This window comes from Rhyacophila brunnea, unplaced genomic scaffold (assembly GCF_057557595.1).
Source record: "Rhyacophila brunnea isolate RB1 unplaced genomic scaffold, BYU_Rbru_1.0 scaffold_1, whole genome shotgun sequence".
NCBI lineage: Eukaryota > Metazoa > Arthropoda > Insecta > Trichoptera > Rhyacophilidae > Rhyacophila > Rhyacophila brunnea.
Window position 1 is genome coordinate 43230357 of NW_028232751.1, and position 26242 is coordinate 43256598.

The following is a 26242-nucleotide window of genomic DNA, read 5'->3' on the forward strand; positions in this document are numbered from 1 at the left end:
AAGAGGTAGGCTGTGGAGATCAAAGAAAAAGAGCACACTTGTTAGGTATACTCACGGAAAATTAGACGATAATACGATATTACTACTGATCAACAAACATTGATATTTTTTTTTCGACCATGTCCGATCCTGATAGGATCATATGGGCCACCACAGAGTGGAGGTTTGTATTGACGGATTTTGTTTTTTTACGAGAAATGGATGTCAGCCATTTGCTCAACCTATTAGGTCCATACCCTGACACGCACAAATTGAAAAACAATATGTGTACTTTCCAGACCCAAGATTCGAACCTGGGACCCACCGCTATATAGGCCAACGCTTAAGCCGCGCGGCCGCCGTGGGTGTCATACATTGATATTACGTATGAAATAATTCTCAAACGACAATCATTAGAAAGAAGTCTGAAACTATGTATGATAAATCAATTCTGTTTCAAATGCATTTCCAGAAATTCATTATAATTCTTATTACAAATTACAAATTGCGAGGCTATAACACCATATCATTACTTTAAATCACTAAGGGTGCGATCTTACGATAGCCTTAGTCATAGTTAATAATATGACATCTTGCATTAATATCGACATAGCATCATATTATTAAATTTACCAACACTGCTTATTTAAGTTTCTAACTTCCACCCCTGTATCATGCATTTAGTCATTTAGTACCTACTTAAGAATGATCACATGGGCCCCTACTATTACTAAAAGTTTCTCATTATATTCCGCGTGCGTATTGTACGTACACTGAAATTAATTTGAATGGGTTTTAAAATTTAGTTGGCCGGTGTCGTGCAATCGTGAGCGCAGGTGCGCGCGGCGTGCCGACACCGTCGACATCTCAAGACAGGGATGCCAATCGAACCGATGACTTTTCACCTAATTGACTTGAAGGTATGGTAAGCAACATAATAGTAATATTGTCCATGTAGTCTAACTGAGGTATAGTATATTAAAATGTGTCTATTCATCAGTGGCGAAGAGTAGAGGTAGGCTGTGTAGATCCGACATGAATAGTGCACACTAAACTTTATCAGACATATTCATTGAATGAATAATACAAATTGCAGTTCTTGCTGGGTAGTTTTTTAAATTCAATTAAACCTTGCATTGGCCAAATCTGCTACTAAAATTTTAAATATTTCATAGATATAAGAATAATTTTGGTACAAGTCGGTTATGGGGAAGCCAGTCGTGAACCGCGCTTATTTTCATAGCCAATTTTGTCAAAATTCATGAATTTCAATATTGAAAACCTCACCTAACCTAACATAACCTAACCTAAACTAACCCAACCTAACAAATAATCCAGTATATCGGTTATTTTCAAAATGTGTTTCCCGCATAACTGACTTGTACCATACTGTTTTTATCTACTAGGGTTTGGTTGAGACAGGGCTTAATTAAATTTTAAAAAACTAACCAGCACCATCTGCAATTTGCATGCTTAATTCAATTAAAGCAAACAAGTATGACTGACAAAGTATTCATTATTTTTGTCGGATCTCCATATTATAGTCTACCTCTACTAGTATAATTTTTATCTAGACATGGTTTAAGTTTAAAATCTATTCAACATCATCTGCAATTTGTATTATTAATTCGACGAAAACAAATAAGTATAACTGACAAATGTAGTGTGCACTATTTATGTCGGATCTCCATAGCCTACCTCCACCTTTCTTCACTGCTATAAATATTCTGTATAATTTTAGACTTGACTTTGATTGATTTAAAAAAAATACACATTTTAACAATATTGGAATTCCAACTCTGAAATTCAAATTGGTATTATTATTATTAAACTACTATGAACATTGATATACGTTGATAAAAGGTGATTAAAATTATGAGATTATGATTGCAGGTAGGCAATTTCTAGAAAAATATGCCTACCTATATATCGCAGTATAAAAGTTTCTGGCTTAATGCATCGATACATACTCTTGATAAACAGATTTAAGTACCTATAATTATTATTATTAAATTTGATAAATAAAAGATTTTTTTTAAATATCTGTATCCAAAAACATTATTCATTTCCAGGATATGTCTATACTGCCACATCTCGAAAGCCTCAACTCTTCGTGACATCCGGATCCTCAAAATTCCTTCGGGTGACAAAAATGTTGAAGTTCTCAATCGAATGGGAATGAGCCGAAAAGTTCTGCGTGATATAAAAACCAGAAAATTACAGTGCGAGGCATATTATGAGAGGATAAACGTACTGTGTTGTACGTCATTCAAGGAAATATCAACCGTAAGTGTAGTAGAGGGCGACGCCTCATTTCATGGCTTAAGAACATCCCATAGGAAAATTTTCTAAATAAATAAAATAATAAAATTTTATATGTAATCAATTGTGAAAAATTTTGGTTTGGAGGTACCTACTCAGCAAATTGTAAAAATGTGACAGCCCTGTTGCGCGAATGACGACAACGTGACGTCCTCGCTGCGAGCACAACATATCGTGCTTCGTGACGATTATTGTTTGTCAAAGTTCGTACAACAGTCATTTTCGAAAATTAAAATTCGAATTTTAAAACTACAGTTCGAATTAACTGTTTATGCTAATTTCAGCTGCTTTATCTTCCTGATACACAGCTAATAAGACAAACACGAAGACAATGGTGGCATTCAACCAACACGCGCGAACCAGTTGTTAAAAGTCCACTGATTTGCGAAACGCTTGTTGGGATCAAGTATAGTCGTATGCGAATACCAATCTAAACCATTATTTTGATCAAGGGTGATGCGGTTGAAATGCGGTTCAACATCTATCCATTAGAAGCAGCGGTGATTTTCTTCGACGCAGAAAAAGCAACCGTTTTTTATAATTTAAAAAGGGGCCTCGACACAGTTCAGATAAGTCATAAAATTATTCAGTTGGGCGCCTTCGTCATTATCAATGCCTTCGACTAGAAATGAAACCATATTATAAATAGGAATAATTAAATTAATTGTTCTGCTTATTCTGTGAGTAAAGTGGTGAAAATGAATTTCTAAAAAAGTAACTTTCATTAGAAATACTAAATACTAATTAAATGTTATATTTTATCTATAAGTATCTTATTTCGACAAATATAATATTAAACATTGAAGTTAAAGTCCCTCCACCAAACCCGCCCCGTACCACCCTCGGTCTTAATCGAGAGTATCACGGGACCCGTCAATTGGTGATGTGAAGCATCTAAGAATTGGCCTGGGAGTGTCCTGGGAGAAGATGCCAAGATGAGAAGATGACTTAGATTGCTACGCTCAAAGTGAGCTCTGACTGAGTTTACTGAGTTTACTCTAATGCAAAGTGCCAGGGAGAGAAAAAGCACATGGAAATTACTAAAAAGAAAATGAACCTACTTGTTTTTTAAATTAAAGAACGAAGCTAATCATACAGACAGCAAAATTTATGTGAAGAGATCTTCACGCCCGTAGTAAGACGCCGCAAATTTTTTGAAAGCAAGATAATTGGCCTTAGTAGCAACCAGGTCGGACGGGCCGATGGGTCCAACAGCTGGTTGGACCGACCTGAGCATTTCCTCTCGTTCGGAGCACATACTCAGACACTCCCATAGGATGTGGTTGGCATCCTGTATTTCCCCCCCGCATGGACAATATTAAACAGTGGCGAAGGGTGGAGGTAGATTTATGTCGAATCTTTACAGCCTACGTCCACCCCTCGCTATTGATAGTATAAACAGGATCGGAGGCCGGACATTTTAAATTAGGCAACACTGTAAAAAAAAAACTAATAATGTTACTTACAAAAATTGAATATGGTCGAAAGAAAAAAAGTATAGTTCAAATATGTTTTCAAGACGGTAAGAACTCAATAATATTTTTGAAATGATATAAAAAAATATGTTTTTAAACAAATAAAACATGTCAATAATAATATTCATAATGTGTAAGTTAATAAAACGGACTTGTCTACTAACTGTGTACATAAGTATAAGTACACCTTTCCATAGTAAACTATCTTGGTCATCTTGGTAGATTTTGGAAACCTCTTTTACTTTTTGTCGATCTATTATTAATTTTAACAATTTTATTATTAGATACATACCAGGATTCTGCTATTAGTCATAAATCAATGCACTCGGCACTCAATCAGTCTGACGCCAATTTGAAGTTATTTGACATTGCTAATACATTCGTTGATTGATGCATTCGGCCGAGTATGCGTTTAATAAATGACCAGGTACAAATAAACACAATATTTCAATTTTCCTCCACGTTTTTAACTATTTTTCGCAATCTAAAATCAGTTTTTGTGGAACCATTATTGTGTCTGCACATCATATTGTAATTGATATGCAATTGAATGTATTTACGCTGAATTATTCAGTTTCTGTGACGTTTTTAGTTTCTATCACTCGTGAAATAGTGATAGCGGAGTGATACTTTTATTGGATTATTATTTATATACATATATCGTCGCCGTATATGTCAAGGGAGTCAAGCCACACATTTGGCGAAAATGAGTTAAGTACACAAAAGCATTTTAAAACCATCAAAGATGCCGTGGTCAATGGATTTGAGCCACAAAAAGCCCTATGTATGAGTATTTTGTAAATTGCCAATAGACCTAGCACACATACATTAAAGTAGTCAATGACGACAAGCCGCATAAGTCTTTTGACTTCCGAATAATTTCACATGATTATGTGACTTAACGCTGTTGACCACTGGGACTTCCCGCTCAATCTGTGGCCCGGTACGCACGCCTCGGCTCACATTCGACAAAGATTTATAGTGTTGTCTTGCTCTAACTCAGCATAAGAAACAGAGAAAACTGAGTTTAGCGAGTCGGGTTATTCACGCCAGCACCTGTATCGTGTCATATTATTCATACTAACATTGCGGTTGGTTTATTTGGTGATCTTTTTTCTTTGGGTTTGCGACTGTAAGCATTTTTATTCAGTGTATTTAGTGTGATTGTTGTATTCAGTTGTGATTCAGTGAGAAAAGGTGCTAAATAATGAACTATTCACGTGGGAGACTAATGGTTGCAGCCGTTTTAAATTCTACTAATCAACATACCCGTAAAGGTAAGTGTCGATGAAATATTGAGCTAAAAACACTTACTAGTTAAAAATGTTGATTCAGGCTGCTTTGACAGCAATGAGTAATGTGTGCGCAAGCTGTATTAGTTTTATTTCTTTTACAGACTCTCACGGGAATGCCGTACAAGCTGGATGTGCAGACCTCGAGCTGAATATGCAAGCTCCGGACAAGATTGCTGGTCCAGCCATATATACAGAGCTCCAAAATGTCTCTCCAAGCACACACGTGGGAGGTCAATATTTTAATTTGTTGGTTATCAATAATTGTTGGTTTGATTAAAACCTGTGACCATCAGAGAGTCATTTGCTAATAACAAATTATTAATATTTACCTTGGTAGTTTCAAAGAAATAAACTACTTTGTTTTGTTTTACAGATTGGAACGTCAACCTGGCACCAACACTACTAGATTCAAATGAGTCATGCCAGCAGGAACCTGCATATTATCAACACAACATTAATGTTTCAGGAACTTATACTTCTGAAATAACCGAGAGCAACCATAGTAACAATCCTGTATCATCCATCCCCACTTCTACAGATCAGACTACAGATGATTTAAGTAGGAAACGCAAGCGAAACCCAAAAATGTGGAAGCGGAATTCACAAAAGATATTGAGAATGGCAGGCAGCGAATATCAAAGCAGATCCGGAAAAAAAATTCGAGCAAGGGCGATAAGAGAAGTTAACTGTAAGTGCCATTATAAATGCACATCCAAAATAGGAAAATCACAGCGGGAGCAAATGTTGGCCGACTATCTGAGTCTGGATTCCGAAAGAGCAAGATGGGCCTTCATTGGTAACAGTATAAATCGTATCCCAGTGAAACGAAGGTACCATGGAGACTGCACCAAACGAGAGTATACCTTGCAATACTCTGTGATGTGTAATGAATTGAGAGCCCAAGTGTGCAAACAGTTCTTTTTGGCGACATATGACATCTCGAGCAAAAAAGTTGAAAATGCAATGAAAAAGTTGACTCCTTCAGGTGTCACTGATATAGATCGGAGAGGTCACAAAGAACCGCCCAACAAAAAACCAGAGGAAGTGAGGAACATAATCAGGGACCACATCAAATCGTTGCCCGTAGTTGCTTCCCATTACTGCCGGAGCAGCAGTAAGAGAAAATACTTGCCTTCTGGTTTGAGCGAGACTCGTATCTACATGGACTATGTAGAGTATTGCAAGGAGCATAATGTTGAACCAGAAAAGCACGGCTTCTACAAATCGATCTTTGTCACAGAATTTAACTACGGCTTTCACACTCCTAAAAAGGATCAGTGTGACTTTTGTACTCAGTACAAGAACAAGTCAGACGAAGAGAAGGCAAAAGACGAGGAGGAATACAAACTGCACTTGACTCGAAAAGAGGAAGCGAGAGAACACAAAAAAATCGACAAGGCCCAAGCTATGTGTGATCCAACAATTAGTTGCTTTACCATGGATCTGGAAAAAATATTGTTGACTCCAAGTTTGCAAGTAGGACAGTTGTATTATACCAAAAAGCTGAAAACCTACAATTTCACAGTGTATGACCTGGCTACTAGACAAGCGACGAACTACATGTGGCATGAAGGTGCAGGTACAAAGGGTGCTTCGGAGGTCGCCACGTGCCTGTGGAAGCTCTTGGTTTCAGTAGGCCCCAAAAAAGAAGTAACTCTGTATTCGGATACAGCTTCAGGTCAAAATCGCAACTCAGTTGTATCTACAATGTTATTACGTGCCGTGGAACAGCTGCCCATCAACACAATAAACCAAAAATTTATGGAATCAGGGCACTCCGAAATGGAGTGCGATTCTGTGCACTCCACAATAGAGGCCCGAGGAAGGAAAGTGGACGTATTCACACCAGAAGGATGGTATATGGTCGCCCGTACCGCGAAAACTAGTAACCCCTACCATAAGGTTGTGGAAATGGAATATTCCGACTTCTTCGATTACAAGAAATATTGCAGTCAAGTGATGACCAATAAAACTCTGTCGGAAAATGGAGACAAAATGAAGTGGCTAAAGGTAAAGTGGTTCCAATATCGCAAAGGTGAACCCACGACTATCTTTTATAAATACCAATTGAGCCAGAATAACTTTGAGTCACTACAAATCCAGCGAAGACGGCATCGAAACGTACCTACCCTAGAAGTACCAAGGCTGTACAGTTCCAAACCTAGAATTGACCAAGGTAAACTAAAAGATCTGTCAAAACTATGCCAAAAAGGTAGCATTCCGTCAACCTATCACGACTTCTATAAAAATTTGGAGCCTGAAGATCGTCCAACTCAGAAAAACAGCAGCTCAGAGAGCGATGGAGATGATTAAAATGTGTGTCTAGTTTTATTGTAACTTAATTGTAATTATATATTTTTTTCTTTTATTTTGTTAACTGTCAATTCATGGTGTAACTGCATTGTATTGTTGTTTTAATTTAATAAAACGCAATTTTTTTGTAGTACTTATTCCACTTTTAATCAATAAATTAGGACCGGTTTCGTCCGCCTCATAGGGACATTTTCAACTGAAATGAACAAGTTGAAAATGTCCCTCTGAGGCGGATGAAACCGGTCCTAATTTATTGATTAAAAATGGAATAAGTACTACAAAAAAAGCGTTTGATTAAATTAAAACAACAATGTAATTATATTTTTGAAAAGCTAACTTTTTGTTTAGAGACGACTATGTTCACATACTGAATGAAATCAGGTAGATTCTAGGTTAAGGTGGGCACCATAAAAGGTCAATAATAGACTTTTCTTTAGAGTATATCCACAAAATGTTAGTGCTTTGTCCACAAATTCTCAGTGTTCAACAGGCATAAGAGGCCTAACTCTTTTGACTACCGCACAAGTATGCCAACTGTACATGTCAATATTCAGTGGTCAAGAGATATAACACACATTACTTTTAAAATACAATTTTTTTTAGTTATTCATTCAAAATAATAAAAAGATAATATCACAAAGTATCTACGTTCAAAGTTTCACAATTCTATCTTTAAAAATAAAAAAGTTACAACAAAAACTGTTCCTTTTTTTGTCACACAAAATCTTTGCGCGCCGATTTCTCAGCATTATGATTTTGTGGACTGGCTCCCTTGACATCTACGGCGACGATATTCGATCCTAATAGGATCATATGGGCTTCCACAGAGTAGAGGTTTGTATTAACAGATTTTGTTTTTTACGAGAAATGGATATCAGCCACTTGCTTAACCTCCATACCCGACAAACACAAATTGAAAAACGATATGTGTACTTGCCAGACCCAGGATTCGAACCTGGGACCCACTGCGTTATAGTCCAACGCTTAAGCCGTGTGGCCACCGTGGGTGTACAATATTATATCATGTAAATTGTAAAGTGTAATTTAAACTAACAAGGTTATATATTTGATAATATAACATTATACCACGTTTACACGTGCATGGATTTACTGCTGACAGTACCTACGTATTATTGGCCAAAACAAAAAAAAAAACGCATGTGTAAACACGTACCTACCTATTATCGTGCAAATTGCAAGATTGCATGCATGAATTTCCACGCGACAATTAGACCATGCAATATCTGTGCCTGTGCAGTAGAACGATAGTAGCGAACCTGCTGGAAAACGAATGAACTACACCGCGCAGACTCATTTTGAGGTTCACTAATTTTCACGGCCTGTCAAATAGTTACAGCGCTTGAAATGGAAATTTTACGAACCATAGCGCTCGACAATTTTACGAAAACTTTAACCTGGTTATCTAATTTTATGTATATTTTTTTTTTAAATAAGTGTGTTTTTTTATATATGGCCTATTCAGCTCCGGAACGGTGCTCCGGTGCACTCCGATCAATTTCGAGCCTTGAAATAGTACTATAAAATGACAACATCACGTCTTGCTTACTCTTGAAAAATGAGATTAGCGAAACAGTCAGCACTTTTACGTGTGAACAGTTATTATCGTGATAGTTTAAAATACCTACATATTATTGGTGCAAGTAAATTCATGCACATGTACAGGCGCTTTTATGTATGTTGTTTTATTTATGTTTATGTAATATAAAAAAAATGTTACATTCTCAAATCATGTGAATTGTTCGTTGAATAAAAAAAATCGTATAAGTATAAATTATTAGCAAGTGCAAGTAGGTACGATAAAACTAAAATTTGGATTGATCCTGGCGTCGGTTAGGTAATTGATACCTTGATTTAAACCAAAAACTACTAGTTAATTTTGTCGTTATTATGTAGGACGCCCGTGACTTAATTGGTAAAGCACATTGGCGCGAATCCAGTGGACACGGTTCAAGTCCCGCCGGGCATCATAAATAAGATAAATTCTGAGATGTTTTCTAATTTTGTATGTTAACTACGCTACGGTTAGATTACCTATGATTAGGAAAACTATAGATGTTAGAAGGCCGTATTAAATTAGCTGCCACCCACACTGACGATTTTCTTTGATGCATCAAATCGATTCAACAGTTCAAACCAGACATACAAATTATGATACCAACATCCTAAAAAGATGCGTATTTTCTACAAATTGTGTAGGAATAAGTACAGTATTACCGAAAACATAACCACCCAAAAAGATACAGAAGTGCCTACTTTTCTATTTAAAAAAAACCATTCATATTATTATGGATTAACATTGCCATCTTCATTAATAATTATTGTGGTTCTAGCGAAGATATGCAAACATTGATAATTATTGTAACTACTAAGTAGGTTGTTTTTGGATTATATTTTATTTTTTATCGTGGGGGACCACAAAATCATTCAGTGCGTCGGGCTTCCACGTCCATAATCCCGTCACTGGTAACCCAATAAGGCACATTCAAGATATCAATTAGATGCACTACAAAAATACTACGTTACATGTTATTACCTACTAACGAACATAAAAAATGGAAATATTTAAAATCTAATATACTTAATTGGATTCAGGACTAATAAATTAGGTACTTACACAAATTAGTTTAATTGCATAATATACTTACCTAATTATTGTAAAGTTCAAAAGTGTACACCTAATGGTGATTTCTTTGATATCTTTTAAGTTAAAAAACTAAACTTTGTATTGTAACTTGTATCTAACTGCTTTTTGCAGAGGAAAATTATTATATTTGGTGGTAGCAATTATATTAAATCTATGGTGGTAGCCACATAACACGTAGGTAAGACTTTCGGTAAATGTCGGTTATAGGGAAGCCATAGCCAATTTTGGCAAAATTCATGAATTCCAAGAATGAAAACCTAACCTAACTTAAACTAACCCAAACAAACAAATAATCCAGTATATCGGCTATTTTCAAAATTACGTGTTTGCCGCTGGCTTCCCATAACCGACTTTTACCAGACTTTATAATATTATTTAGGTAATACCATCTTTGGGTGATATTCACGTGTCAATTTTTCTAAATATTGTCTGTTAATACTGTAGATTGTAGAATGACTAAATTCTAGATTATCCTTAATTCAACCTACTGCAATGTCAATCCATAATAATTTAAACCTAATATTATATGCCTGAGATCTATAGTCTATGCCTGAGATCCTTATAGAAACGTTTTCAATATTTTTTCTGTAACAACACGTGAAACACATAATTCATTACTCAAAGATGGTTTTACACAAATGTCAATGAATTTGATCCTATTTTTTTAGTTTTCAAGTTAATGTTAACCAAACATGTGTCTTTTTGTTGTTTAAAAATCGCTTCGGTTTGAAAGATGGGTGATCATTAACAACTTAATTTATACCGGTCAACATTTTCTGCAGCCATTATCTGTAAAATAGCGGAGACATCTTGGTGTATTGGTGATATGATGGTGCCCGTACAGTGGCGTGCCATCGCTATTAAAAATGTTTCATAGGCGCCCAAAAATATTTTATTATAAGTTCTTATTTATTTAGTAATTATTTCATAGTTGCTGCATTATTTCGAAATGGATAAAAACAATAATTTAATGGGGTAACTCATTTCATTAGCTGTAAAATCGAAGTATTTAATATAATATAAAAGTATATTAATACTGCTATTATAACTGCCTACTCCGAATCGTAATTTATTATTATTGCACGATATTTGTGATGAAACATTGTCAACACACAAGTTTCGTTTTGTAATGTCATCATGATAGTTAATATTCTTATCAGTAGGTACAGTATTTTTCAGATAAAGCTGTGAATCAATCCATGAATCTTTAATATAATTCTTTATAATTCTAAATTAGTCTGCTTTTGCGTACAGGGATAAATAAATGCAAAAATAGTTCGCAAATCGGCAAAGAGAAAGATTCTGTTCAATAATATCGGTTCAACTATTGTATTGTTTAACTCATTTAGTTCTAACACCGCGACTGGCACGTTTGGAGTACTTCGCCATTAGATATAATTAACGTGTTATTTAAATGTGGTAATACTATACACCCACGGTGGCCGCGCGGCTTAAGCGTTGGACTATCACGCCGTGGGTCCCAGGTTCGAATCCTGGGTCTGGCAAGTACACATATTGTTTTTCAATTTGTGTGTGAGTCAGGGTATGGACCTAATAGGTTGAGCAAGTGGCTAACATCCATTTCTCGTAAAAAACAAAATCTCTTAATACAAACCTCTACTCTGTGGAGGCCCATATGATCCTATTAGGATCGGACATGGTCGAAAAATAAATTAAAAGGTAATTAAAAGTTCAGCAGTGATTGTGAATACGTATAGGTGCATTGTTGTAAACAATTATTTAACAAACACCTATGTACGTATATTCGAAACAACTGAAATGTCATCGAACATCCAAAAATTAATAATCATGGAATTTTGAACTCAAATTTGTTAGTTTTATGAAAATTTTAGTGGAAAACCAGCGTTAAAATGTATCTTGAAAAGTTATAGCTATTTATTAACTACATGAAGGGAGATAATAATATAAAAAAATATTGGTTCTGCCAACAAAATTTAAAAATAGACGATACTGGATTATTTGTTAGGTTCGATTAGCTTATGTTAGGTTTTCATTCTTCAATTCATGAATCTTGATATAATCGGCCATGCAAATTGACGCGGTTCCCGCCTAGCTTCCCGTAAGCTAAATTGTACATATTTTCAACTTTTATTAACACTGACGTAGGTACCTACCTATAAAATGGATGAAGAGTGAAAAATAAAAATGTACCCTGGTAACGAAACGACAATGTCCAATACAATTTTGGTTCTGCTAATAAGAGTCAATTTTAAATTTTTAAATACACAATTTTTCTAGTATTCTGTTAATATGTCTACAGTAGTACCGGCAGATGTTAATTGTAAAAATACATAAACGATACTTATGTACGTACGTTAAAAACAAACTAGTTACCAACATATAAACAGATTAATTAGATTCTATAAATGGGCGGCATAGACATTATGAAGCCAAATTTTATGTATGACTTAATAACGCCTTAATAGAAGCCTCCGAAATGTCTTTAAGTATTGAATGTGGATTTAGGTTGTTTAAGGTTACATGAAAAACTTGAATGTACCTATATTTATCCCTAATTTGTCAACAATCAGTTCAATAATTGATATTTTTACGAATTACCTACTGTAAAACATGTCGTATTATGCAATTTGTGCTGAATTTTTATTTTATTTTTAACATAACGTCATTGTTGTCTTACAAAAAATGTATATTAACCTAATTATATTAGAAGGTTTTCTTCAGCTACGGCACTGGTTTCATCCTGACACCACCACTTGTCAAATAATAAACAAGGATCGCTCAAAATGGGAGGATCAACATGCATCCCAACTAACACTCTAAATTATGCGCTTTCAAACGATGCAATACCTCGTATGCTTCAAACAAGAACCATCACGTCACTACAGTGACTACCTACTTATCGAAACGTGTGAATATAAAATGTGATTTTATAAAATGATTTTCATGATAATGCCATGTTGGTATTGATTGTGAAAGTTGTATTTTCGTTGTTTATTATTTATGTTATGTGAAATTATTATGTTTACGTTTTATATTGTATATGTTAGCTTTGATGCTTATTGCTTGACATTTACGTGGTATTGCAGCGGTGTCGGTCGAAATAATATATCACCACAGGCGATTGTATAAGTATTGGCATGTCTGATTAAGGCTGAAATGTATGGAATATCACAGCAGTTGATTTATTGCTCAGGCATGGATGTCTGATGCCAAAATGAGTCCGTAGTGGACAGATGCCGAGACGGGGTGCCGGTGTGGTGGCGCCACCATAATCTAAGCGCGATAACCATCTTTGTCCGAGAAAAAAATCATACGGGCTTTTCTAAGCCATTGTGAATTTTATTGTTACGGCTCAAGTTCTTGGCCATTTGGATACACAATGTCAGTTTGATGACTGAGATGTACGACACACAAAGTACTAGGTACCACACATCAAAAAAAATATAGTATTTATCTTCCAACACCCAAAAATCGTTCTAAAATAAATCGGCCCATTTCGTTATATATTATAATGAAAAAGGTCCGGAAATTTTTACGTAATATAGTTGGCCGTATCACAGTTTGTTTTAAGGTGTTGTTTCGTAAATAGATAGCCGTATAGTATTGAAATCGAATTCATGTCTCAATAAAATACTTAAAAATACGTAATAAAAATCCCCGGAATTACAATAAAAACAGTAGATACCTAATAGTTACGTCAGGATATGCAAATATAAATTTGATTTGTACAAGTCGGCTTACGGGAAGCCAAGCGGGAGCCGAGCCGATTTTGGCAAAATTCATGAATTCAAGAATGAAAACCTAACCTAACTTAACCTAACCGAACCTAACAAATAATCCAGTATATCGGCTATTTTATAGATTTGTTTGCCGCTGGCTTCCCTTAAACCGACAAGAACCATTTCATCATTTTGTAATCAGATAAATAAACACAAATTAGTGTGGCTTAAAATGGCTCTACCTGCATTGTAATATGGGTATAAAACTGAATAACAGTACATAAACAGTGCGTATCTAGTTTAAAAATTAGCTCATCAATCTTATTGCGGATTTAATGTGTCCACTTAGGTATATAAACTTTGTATGTAATGTAATATTTTAGTATCAGTATTATATCAGTGATGGTGAAGCTATGAGACGCGTGTCACCAAGTGACACGCCGACCATTTTTGCGACACGCGGCAAAGTTAAATTTTTGTATGCAAAAAATGAATCGATATTTTCTTTATAAAAATGAAATAGTTATGGAATTTTATTAACCTAAAAATTAGTGACCACTATTTTCACAATATTTACGTCAATATAAAAATATGGTCGTCGTAGTGTTTTTAAATTGATGAATTATTATATTCTTATGTTTACTTGAGACTGTATTGTAGTATTAAGCATTGGTATGAGATAAACAACTAATATTTCACTTAATTATTATAATAAAATATATTTGTGAAAATTTAGATAAGTATAATATATTCATGTTTATATGTCATTTTATCTTTTTGGTAAATTTACAATAAACCATTACGTACGATTTATTTATATTAATTGTATTCTTATTTTTTAAGGAAGGGGTAGATATTATATGGTTTGACACACATGTGCAACAAGGTTTGCTATCCTTGACATACATGTCTATATGTATGGGATATCACAATGAAATAATGCTTCGAATTTCAGCCATAATTTAGGGACGATAGGGTCCCATCGTATCTATTACCACATTTGGATACGACACGTCGCTATATCTCATGGGTGAGCACCCGAAGTTATAGCTGCTGACCAGGCTTCCATCTTTAGATCTAAAGTGCGGAGTGTCTGGGTATGGGGAATGTACCCATACAAGTACGGTGTCCGCGGTAGAAGCGGCGAGACGTAGGCGGGCGAAAGAAATGTGGTGAAAAAGTCAGTGGCCTTCTAGATTTTGTTAGCTTAAAAATCAATAACAAATTAGGTTGTTTTCTGTTAAGTGGAAGCCAGCGGCAAACAAATTTTGAAAATAGTCTATATACTGGATTATTTATTAGGTTAGGTTAGGTTAGGTAAGGTAAGGTTTGGTGAGGTTATCATTCTTGAAATCATGAATTTTGCCGAAATCGACCATGGAAATTGCCGCTGTTCCCGCCTGGCTTCCAGAAACAGACTTGTACCATAAATTATTATTCGAAATTGATCTCCACATTTTTTTCCTTCTATGTGCGCGTCTAATGTGTGGTGACCGCACCAACGGACACCGGAAAATTCTCTTGTAAACCACTGACTGATTCAGACTCTTTGTGATAAAATGCATATTATTCTAAATCGGCTTTTTCGGTTATATCCTGGATCCGCCACTCGGCACTGAACCCGTGTTCAGATTGTAGGCAAACAATTTTCAAATGATAGATCTTATCGCTGCGTCGCGTGCTCCGCTCCAATACCAGTAATCGATATGTATTTTGATTTTGTTTTCCATCGCTGCTTATATTATTATATTGTGGCATTTTTTTATCCGGATCATTATTAGAATTAATAATATTGAATATTGTTGGCCAGGGAAGGATTGGATAACAATGTGTGATTTCATAAAATAACGCAATTCGATAAACATTTCATGTACCTAATAACTACTAGTCAACATCCATCATGAGATGTTTTCAAATTATGTATATTCAGTATAGAATGTTACATTCTGAAATCTTGTGTCTTATTCGTTGAATAAAAAAAATAGTTTATTAAAATTATTAACAAGTCTCAGTACGTTATAAAAACTAAATAATGGAATAATCTTCACGCTATTTCTTTCAGCAGCTTACAGCCATTTTCTCGTTGATTTGTCAATATTTATTAACACGATCTCATAAAAAATCCCAACATCGTCTAACTAAACTATGCTTCTTTAAAAGTCCGGACAGGGTTGCCAAAAATACTAAGAACAAACCTGACTAAATCTGGACTTATCGAAGTCTACAATTGCCTAACTATCCAAGAGATCGGGAATATTAGATATTATATTCTGCCATTAGTGATGTTAATTTGTGAATAATAACTGAGTTCAACCAAATTCTTTTAGGTATCGATTTCACTTTAAATTGAGAGTATAAGGTGAAAGAACATTGTCGTTAAATTCTGTAATGAGGTAAATGATGAAAGTATAGTATATTCCTACACAACAGGAAGTCAGTGGTAGGCGTAGGTAAATTGGGTACTCGGTATATAATTGACATTCACGTTCGCACATCCCCCCACAATTCAAATTCAATATGTAACTAAAACATACTTCCTGAATTAATAATATTGTTGTCTTTATTTCATCACAGTATAAAAAATATTGAGTGATATGTCAAATATTAGCATGTGGCACCTTCACTCAGCGGACAGTTTATACTGGTAGATCTATAGTAAACTCTTTAATAATCTATTGCATTTTATTTGCTGGGTGGTATTTATTATCTTTGTGGATCTTCAAATCCAATTTTTATTATTTCGTAAAAAGATAATCACAGATGAATGTGATAGAATAATTAACTCTACCTGCGTTGCAATAAAGGTCATTATTGTAAATCTGATTATTTAGGACATCGTTATCGTATTAAGATACATGTACCTACTTACCAGTATTGAAAATAACATATTATTTAACATGTGTTTAAGTTTATCCCTGATTCATCCTCACCCATAAGCAATGACGTCCCGTGAGGGTAGGCAGGTCATGCGTTGCATAGGGTCGTCACATTATAATAAATTAACGAATAAAATAAATTATACAATTTTTGAGATCAGTAGCGATTTTCAATTAAGCAAACAATGCTGTCGCCTCAGTTTAAAAAACATTCGATGATAAATAATCCTGACAATATACCTAGCTATTATTGTATTGTAATACATATTCTAATGGAGGTTTATCGTACAAACAATTTTTTTACAAAGGTGCCTCCAAATCCGTAATCGCCATAGACGTAAAACCACCACTGTTTAAGAGTAGGTTTCGTGGAAATGCTCTAATTTGTCAGTAGACGGTGTCTAGGGACGTCACTGCCCAGAAGGCAATCCACTTCCCATTATTTTCGTGTTCCATGATAACCACGGAACAGATTAATGTAACCATGGCAGAATCGATTCGGCCCTGTTGACAGCTTTATAAAAAAACAATACTTACTCAGAAGTAGATATAATATACGAATCTAAACAATGACATGGATACAAACATAAATAATAAAATCGATCATGGTAAATGCTATGTGCCATATCAATATGCCATAAAAAGACACTAAACCAATATTGCAAATTAATAGCTATGAGTGATTGTCAACGAACTGGTGAAAGCTTTTGTTATATTATTATTAATAAATAATTCAAAGCAACATATTTTATTTTGCCTATACCTACCAGTGTGCATACTAGAATATTATGATTATGTTTAAGTATAATTTGTATTTTAACAGTGACAGCTAAAGGTTATGGTTAGTCTCATAACAATGATTAGATACCTATATATTAAGACATACATTATAGTGTAATGTGCACTATTTATGGCGGATCTTAATAGCCTACCTCCACCCTTCGCCACTGATACGTAGATACCTACGGGTAGGATATATCAGAGGGCCCAGAGGGGACATGAAAGACGGTACGTACCGACTTACGTTTTCTGCAAAAAGTTCTGCCTACAGTTATTATTATTATTACGAACCATTATGAGTATATCAATAGTTTTTACGAGTATTAATGTAGGTACCCACATATACCTATGTATTATCAAGTGAAAACAGCGTTTGAAGAATAAACGGACCCACATAGACGACTCTGCTTATAGTTACCTGGGTACTAGGGTAAACAGATTACTACTGATTAATGTGGTTAAAAAATGAATTCCAGATTCTTTTCAATAAGGGTGAATATTGCAAATTCGCATATGTAGCTACATACTTACCTATTCTTATGTTTACGAAATATAATATTATGAGTCTATTGTGCTAAGATACTGGCTTTGTAGAATTTTGGCGTGATAAATATATAAAATTATTTAAATATGCCTGCCATCTGTTGGTTAAATTATCAAGATTAATATGAAATAAGTCGAGAGAAAATTAACATATTGATGGTTAGTTATTGGGTTGAGAAGAAAGGGAAGAAAAGATTGGGTCATCACAAAGATAACTTCGAAGCCGTCCAATAATTGATTTCTTATTATTGTTATTATGTTACAAACTAATAGGCGTCATCCTCTAATCCAGAAATTCACAATCTTTTTTGATTGGTGGAACCTATAAATATTTTGAAAAATCTTGTGACCCCTGCATGAGTGACACATTTTATGTAATAAAAAATATTTAAAAAATTACTCTACATCTGGTTGACCTACTGGTTTTAAACAAATATTGTTAATTATTAAGTTTTGTTTGTATAAAAGTGTTTAATAATGATTTTCATCCTCGAACAAGTAGGTATCTAATATTGTACCCAGACTTATCTTTAATGAAGCGATTATATGTACCTTCTTCGCAAATTCCTTGGAACAATGTAACAATATCAGTCTATAGTTCCCAACCAGGATTCCGAGTTGTTAATATGTGTACCTATTATGTATCCATGTGAAACAGATATGTACCTACATATTATTATTTTCTGATTTTTAAAAGATTGTAACACTATTAACCAATATTTTTTGTGAACTGGTAGGTAGTTACCTACTGTATGAATACAGTATCACATGGTAGAGGTAGGCTGTGAAGATCCGACATAAATAGTGCAGACTAAACTTTGTCAGTCATATTTAGGTATTTGTTTTCATTAAACTAAGAATACAATATGGAGATAGTGTTTGGTAGTTTTTATATTTCAATTTTAAACCCTATAAAATTTCTAAAATTAGGGAAGATTTATTTAAATTAAAAAAAAAAAAAAACACTAGGTACCATTTGCAAATTGTATTATTATTTAAATAAATACAAATAAGTACATATTATGACTGATAAAGTTTAGTGTGCACTATTTACGACAAATCTCCACAGCATATCTTGGACTATTTACTAATCATGTTTATATAAGACGTACCTATATAATTAAGTATATTATCCACCGGTAAAATGATTAAATGACAATGTATCTAATATTTAAGTATTACCTAATATGAAATTTCCTATTGGTTTTCGGTTTACGATGACTTAACAATTTGCCAATTGGGTACCTCTTGGTGTTCGCCAATAACAATACTACGTATCTATTGACGAAATGAAAAATTTCATTTTGTTTGCAAACAATAGTAAATTTAATATAACGCGTAGGTGAATTCACTTTTTCTTTTGTCTGTGATCTCATTTAAATAATTCATAAAATACCAGCCTAGTTTTACTATGCATATATCATACATCAGTAGGCGTTGATGCTATTATTTGAATATTTTAATATTAAAAGATACATAAATCAAAACATCAAAATATTATTAAGACAAACAAAACTAATGAGTAGTAAGTTAATTAATTTAATTGGTTTCAATTTACCCTCCGGGGTTATATTATTGAAATACTTTTTTAAGAAGAATAATTTATAGCCTATCGGGTACTTGAACTTAAATCAAATATATTTTTGACAACCATTTGATCGTACTGCGACCCATTATTATTGTCAGGCCGTGACATGAAACTGTAAACTTCGATGGTAGTGCTAGTTATTGCGCAATGTTGTATTGAAATAAATTGTAATATTTTGAATGAAATATGCGCAACCATCGCAGTTCAGTCACGGCCATCTAAGCGATTTTGTGTGAAAAATACCTTAATTATTTGGGTTCAAGTCTATTTATAGGAAGCCAGGCGGGAACAGCGGCAATTTTCATAGCCGATTTCGACAAAATTCATGAATTCAAGAATGATAAACTAACCTAACCTAACAAATAATCCAATATATCGGCTATTTTCAAAACTTGTTTGTTTCTGCCTTCCACTAAATGATTAAATAGACAAGAACCATTATTTTTACTTATATATTTTTATTTGAATTTATATAAGCAGGTCCCTTATGCATTTTTTTTTAAAAATAATTAAATATACCGACAGGAATCTACAAATTGTTAAATTAAAAAATAAATGCACTTGATAGATATTTAAAAAAAAAACGTCGGAAATGGTTGTCATGTAAGTATTTAATTAAGTATATTTTATATTGAAGTAGATTTCTACTCATTTAATATAATACATCAAAAAGGGTTTTAATGATTTATTGTAATTATCTAATAGAATAATATAAAAAATTGGTTTAAAAGCTTAAACGTAGTAGGTACGTATTATGACACCAGCTGGAAACTTTACACTTATCTTACGTCAGTTGCATGTAAGTATGTGTAGGTATATACATGTGTATGTATACGTAGATGTAATAGGTACCTAAACAAGAACTGTAAAAGTTTGTTCCTTAAACTCGTGAATGCGTGAAAAGTTTAAATCGCGTAAACTTATCTAAATAATACGATTGTTATCAAAACTTCTTATCGGATGTTTTACTCAGTTGATAGCACTTGAGATAATGACAGGGGAATGCACTCTAATGTATTTTAGAAGTACTCACCTCCTGGGGATTAAAAAAGTCGTCATGCCCATCATTCCCTGAGCATCCCATATCCTGCAGGAGAGGAGTCACATGACGCTCCCATTCGTCCATGGCAGTCGTCCCAACACCTGCTTTGTCACAAGCTAAATACTAATCACAACAAACAACAAAAAATATTCTACTCCCCCATTGAGGAGTACGGCGGCCGCTTCCGGGTCCGTTTGACGTTTGAAAATGCGCGGGAAACGACGAGACGACGTTCTGTCAAAAAAGCGGGAAACGCTATGCCGCGGCGCCGGGTGTTTGGACGCGACGCGCCGGGTTCGAGAGTGATGCCGCTCTAGTGTGGCATCGAGAGAGAGCGCACCAGCCGGGCGCAATTCGAGAGGCGATGTGAGCCAGACTGCGACGGGCGGCAGCGCGCGCGAACGTACGGGGGCGGTAGGTGTGTGCACCGATCTACCCGTCCTTCTATACGCCGCTCTCTCTACGAGGCCCGCCCGTTAGCCTCAGTTAGTATGAACTTTCGCTGCGAACAACGGAGGAGATGTGGCCCTCCTATAAGCCAGTGCACAGGTATTTTCCAGGTGTAAACTCGGCCAAAGAAACAGCCGACCTGCCTATACACCGGCCGAGCACCAGCACATCCTGCCCATCAGGTGACAGCATTCAGGCTTTGCAGAAAACTCACTATGCTTATTCAAACCTATTGAAAAAACAAATATAAAAATCTACATAAAAACTGTGGTAAACTAATATTATCGACCGAATATAGGTACTAGACGGAATTTAAAATTAAATTCTAATTGCTTTGAGTTCTTGTACTATCCCATAGGTATTAGTCATTTTCAGATAATAATGGTTTTACCTTCTTTTATTGTATTAAATTGTTATATAAGCAATAATAATTAACAGTGTGTATTTGCCATTGGTGAGTGCGCATAGCGCTAGAAGATGCCGAAAGGCGATACCAGAGTTACGACAAATGACTCAAATGGAATAGGTACCTAGTACAAATTTCAAATCAACTAGAATTAAAACTGTAGTAGTCTGAAAGTATGTTTTACATTAATAATAAATTTATATTAATTTAATGAGACTTTTTTTATTCAAAATTAATACAAATTATAGTATAGGTAGCACGCTTAAATTCCATCAAAACATGAAAAAATATTATTTATAACTGTAATTCGTTACGTTTGTGCATAATCTACATCATGAACTACCCTAAATATTGATTTATGTCGCTATAGGAAAATGAATGCTGTAATCTAATCACATTCATGTTTTTTTTTAATTAAGCAGCATGAGTTAAGTATGACACAAATTATCTCACCAAAATTAAACAATTGTCGCAATTAATTATTTTCTCAACCTGTTCGAAATATTGGGGAGAATCGAAACAGAATTGAAGGCACTTCTTTCTTTATTAACAAAAAAATTACCCCGGAATTGTAATTCACCCTTAGCACTTACCTCACTCCTGGCTAAAACCGCGGGGGGAAATCATCGGGTATAGAGTACTTTCTTCGTACCTAGTTATTTGTTACAAAAAACACAAGGTCAATGAAGTTTAATTTTAAAGTGTTTATCAACTGCAAGAAGATAAACAGATATTATGGTTTATTGTTACATTCACAACGAAGCTTTGGATAAAAAAACAACTTACGAAGAAAAAGCAGAACTGGTAATGCTTTGTGCAATCTACCTGGTCATTTTTTCATTATTCATCTCTTTACCTACATACCAAAATCTCAATCGTAATAATATCAGTAGGTAGAGACTGTATTTATTCATAAATTAGGTACTTGCTGAGTAAACAAAAAAAAACACTTCTTATGGCTATTAATTGAAAACAAGCATATAACTGATCGCGAATAACTGATTCAAATTTGAAGAATTCTCTGCTGCTCTCAGTAACAAATTAAACACCAAACCATTGAAAGTGTAGCGAAATCCAAACGCTCAAAAGCTCTCAGTGCTCCATCCCGCTCAGAGCTCTCTCTCTCTCTCTCTCTCTCATCACGTCCAACAACTACGGTCCAGAGTTATCTTCACCAAACGAGACTCTCCGGCAGCTGTAGCACCATCAGCGAAGTCCACGACCTCAGCGGTCATCCTCTCGTCCATGAGTACATTTCTGACTATTGTAGATTGGTGCTCCAATAAACGTGTGTTTTTTGCACTGGCATAAATTAATTATTTTAATTGCGTGATTGAGTTATTCCTTTTCTTACCCTAAGCGAAGCAGATCCTACCCCTATCCCTATTTTCCAAGTAAAAAAGGTGCTTGAGTTGTATGTCGCATCTGAACTCGTCTGTGGAAAAAATTGGCGCATGGTATGCAAAAGGTTGGCCACCCATGGCCATATATAATTGAAGCATTGAAGGTATTGAAAACACTATGGTGTACCTACCTGCGTTTTACTCGTTGACGCTCCATATTTCTAGTATCAAGAAACGTTTAAGTAAGTACTTATAGAAGAAATTATTAAGATGTATGTAAATACTTTTTCATTTTGATTTGGATGATTAAGTCGTCAAGAATACTTCTGATAACTCTGAAGAAATATTTTTGTATTAAATCAGGCCCGCACCAGTCCATATAAGCGAAATGTGTATTTTTTGTACAAATGTGATCGAAGTTAGAGGGCGGCCAAAAACATGTCCGTTTTTGTCTTCATTATCTGGAGAACATTGATAAAAATGTTCAATTATAATACCAGCCAAGCAAAAATCATCAAACTAATATTACCATACAAATGCACTAAACAAAAATGTATAGGTACCTCTTACACTTTAACATATTTTAAAAAATTACCGGTAGGATGATAAACTAAACCAGGAGGGAGAGAGTCTGTGGAATTTTACATTTTTGAATACAATCATTTTTTGAATGCAGCTTAAATTCGTTTATAGCTAACTTAATACAGCCTTCCAATATGGAAAGGTTCCATAATTTCCATCCCTGAACTGAACTATTTTTCTAAATCCCCATTATTATCCTAATTTTAATTTACAACTACTCACACTTCAAAATACCTACTTCAGTGGCGAAGGGTGATTTTTGGAAAGAGGAAGGCTGTGGAGACTGTGAAAAAGAGCAGACATACTTAGGGGAAATAAGAAGATAATACGATATGACTACTAATGAATAGTTACCTCGTACGACAACGACACACTAATTCGATGAAATTTTAATAGCTAACATAAAATTGAGCGATGAGTTTAAATTATATATTTTACTAAACATTTATATAGGTACATCAAAAATCATAAGTACATAAAATTATTTTTTATTTTAAAAAACAATTTATATTAATTATATATGATTAAATTCCATAGATTTATTAAAAACTGCTTATTATTAATAAGGTACTTTGGACAAAGCTGCAGTCATAATATTATCCACACAGGTTATAGGCTTGACGATCTGAGCCTACCATATTGCATACAATGCAATAGACAGACCGAAATCACGTGACATAAAATCCATACAAAAAAACATAAGCATTTCTTGACGAATAATCCGATAAATACGAGAGATGACATGCTGTGGCATATTTTTTTTAAATGTTTGACAGATTATTCTATAAACGGTGTCTATTATTTTATTATTTATAATACATTCTTATAATATATACGACAGCTGATGTAGTTTGCACATTAAATTATTATTATAACTACGTCAATATTCAATAAAAAAAATATTTTTTTAATAAGGTGGGCTTTAAATAATTATTGTCTGTTATGAAGTCTTCGCTACTGACTTGCACATCAGACTACTTATATTTCACATAGCTTAGCTAAGTCCCTACCTACTCAATTCTTCATTTTTTTTGTTCTTGAAAATTTACATTTTTTTATTGGTATGTCAATGGGAGGCTGTTTTAAATTTCCACAGGGGTGACCGAGTACCTTGAGACGGGCCTGGGTTGAATATTATCTGCAAAAGACTGAATATGAACCGAAAGCATATTCAAACTTAAACCAAAGTTTACTTCAGACAACATCGATATGAATATTCAATATCGTGCGGGAACCCGAAACTACAGGAAAAAAATAATTTCCCAAGCCTCGATCCGATCCGATGCGCACCAGAAACTTGCCAAAATAAATGTATAGCCCAGGGTACTGCGGTAACTACGTTTAATATTAGTTTGTAGTTACGTTCAGGTAACGAACGTATTTACAATATTATATATATTAACGCTACTGTCAAATTGAATAACTCGTTGGCTTTATTAAATATCTTGTACGTAACTAGTAAAACTATAGGTATCTACAAACTGGGTTACATGTAAGTACGTAAAACATTTTCACCGTAGCACATCGTGAACTTTTTTATCGGAAAGAGATGACCTTATTATATACCTACGGTCTCTAATTTTATTGGAGTCAATATGGACATTAATTCAATTTTCATAGCTGATTTCGAAAAAATTCATGTATTCAAGAATGAAAATATAACCTAACCTAACTTAACAAATAATTCAGTATATCGGTTATTTAAAAAAAAATGCTACTGGCTGTAAAGTGTAAACCGACAAAAACCGTGTTTTATTTAGACATGAATTTTATGTCAGTAAGTACCTACTATACAACCCAAATTGGTTGGATAGTCTTTAATATACGGCCATATATTTCCCATACAACATTTCACGGTAAACTTTGATACGGCGAACTGCATACGTACTACAAGTTTCCGGACACGTACAAACTGACATGGAATTTTTCTCTTACGATTATATGACGAGATTTCCAATTTTCTGAATGTTATGTATTTTTATGAAATAGGTATCACTGGCAATTTCGAGGAACAAGCCCGTAGAACACTACTGTACGACAACATTATTTAGGCAACAACAGGAAGTCGCTCTTATCGCGTATAGAATATTTCACAGTGTTGTCATTTTTTGAGAAAACATATCCCGCGAAATTAGGTTTTAAGTTTATATCAATTCTATTCTCAGTAAGTTTATAAGTACATTAATTTATAAGTCTAATTATTGTTCAATAAATATCAATAGAATTTTTTTTTCAAATAATTTCACCTCTTAATTATTACTATTATATTAGGTTAATTATTACAGCATAATTATTGAATTTGGAAGGAAATGTATCATTGAACCCACATTAAGGGGGGACATGCTCGTCGAAGGTCAAAATTGAGTTTTTATTGTATTTTCAAACCATGATCCTGGACACTCCTTAAACGTTGTAGATAATATATTTATATAATTTTGAAGCCTTATTATCCTTTATAGTTATTTTAAACATTTGATGACTGCATGAAGTATTTTTGTTACATAAAATAGTATTCTTTTAAACCTCTCGCTCTAATGTTTTAGAATATAGTCATATTTCGGTACATAACTGTGCAGTGATGTTAAGATTTTTTACATTTATTAATTTTTAAACGCATTTATAAAACCATTAGTATAATTTATTACGAGATAATTTTTGTAAAATATTCACGATAAAAAAATATTTTGATAATCTCTGTGATCCCAAATTTGACAAGAATTAGGCATTTTATTATTCAAAAAATCGGCAAGATTAACACATTTGAAGATGATTCTAAAGATATTTATTATAAGATATGTTTTTGACCATTCAAGTGTGATAAAAATCTTATGAATAATGATTGCTTTATAATAATTATTGACCTAAGAATAAGGTAGTGTTTT

General features: G+C 34.1%; 2 protein-coding genes across 3 annotated transcripts in view; one reads left to right on the top strand and one right to left on the bottom strand.

The window, feature by feature from the left end:
• Window positions 1–20663, bottom strand: part of LOC147079807 (homeobox protein caupolican-like) — a 263779-nt gene extending 243116 nt beyond the window's left edge. The window contains exon 1 of the mRNA XM_085944401.1: window positions 20571–20663. Coding sequence (XP_085800527.1) covers window positions 20571–20663 — 93 coding nt within the window. The remainder of the gene's footprint in view (window positions 1–20570) is intronic.
• LOC147079808 (uncharacterized) lies at window positions 4845–8052 on the top strand. 2 transcript variants are annotated; one of them, XM_085944385.1, is made up of 3 exons: window positions 4845–5053; window positions 5173–5301; window positions 5445–8052. In XM_085944385.1, the coding sequence occupies exons 1-3, from the start codon at window positions 4984–4986 to the stop codon at window positions 7382–7384; spliced, it is 2139 nt and encodes a 712-aa protein (XP_085800511.1). In that variant the 5' UTR covers window positions 4845–4983; the 3' UTR covers window positions 7385–8052. The 2 variants fall into 2 exon arrangements, with proteins under 2 accessions (XP_085800511.1, XP_085800501.1); XM_085944375.1 differs by having other exon boundaries at window positions 4949–5301.
• Window positions 20664–26242: the final 5579 nt, after the last annotated feature.

Coding starts and splice junctions, on each gene's coding strand:
- LOC147079808 (XM_085944375.1), top strand. CDS start 5,100: ATGTTGATTCAGGCTGCTTTGACAGCAATGAGTAATGTGTGCGCAAGC. Junction 5,302..5,444: donor TCCAAGCACACACGTGGGAG/GTCAATATTTTA, acceptor TTTGTTTTACAG/ATTGGAACGTCAACCTGGCA.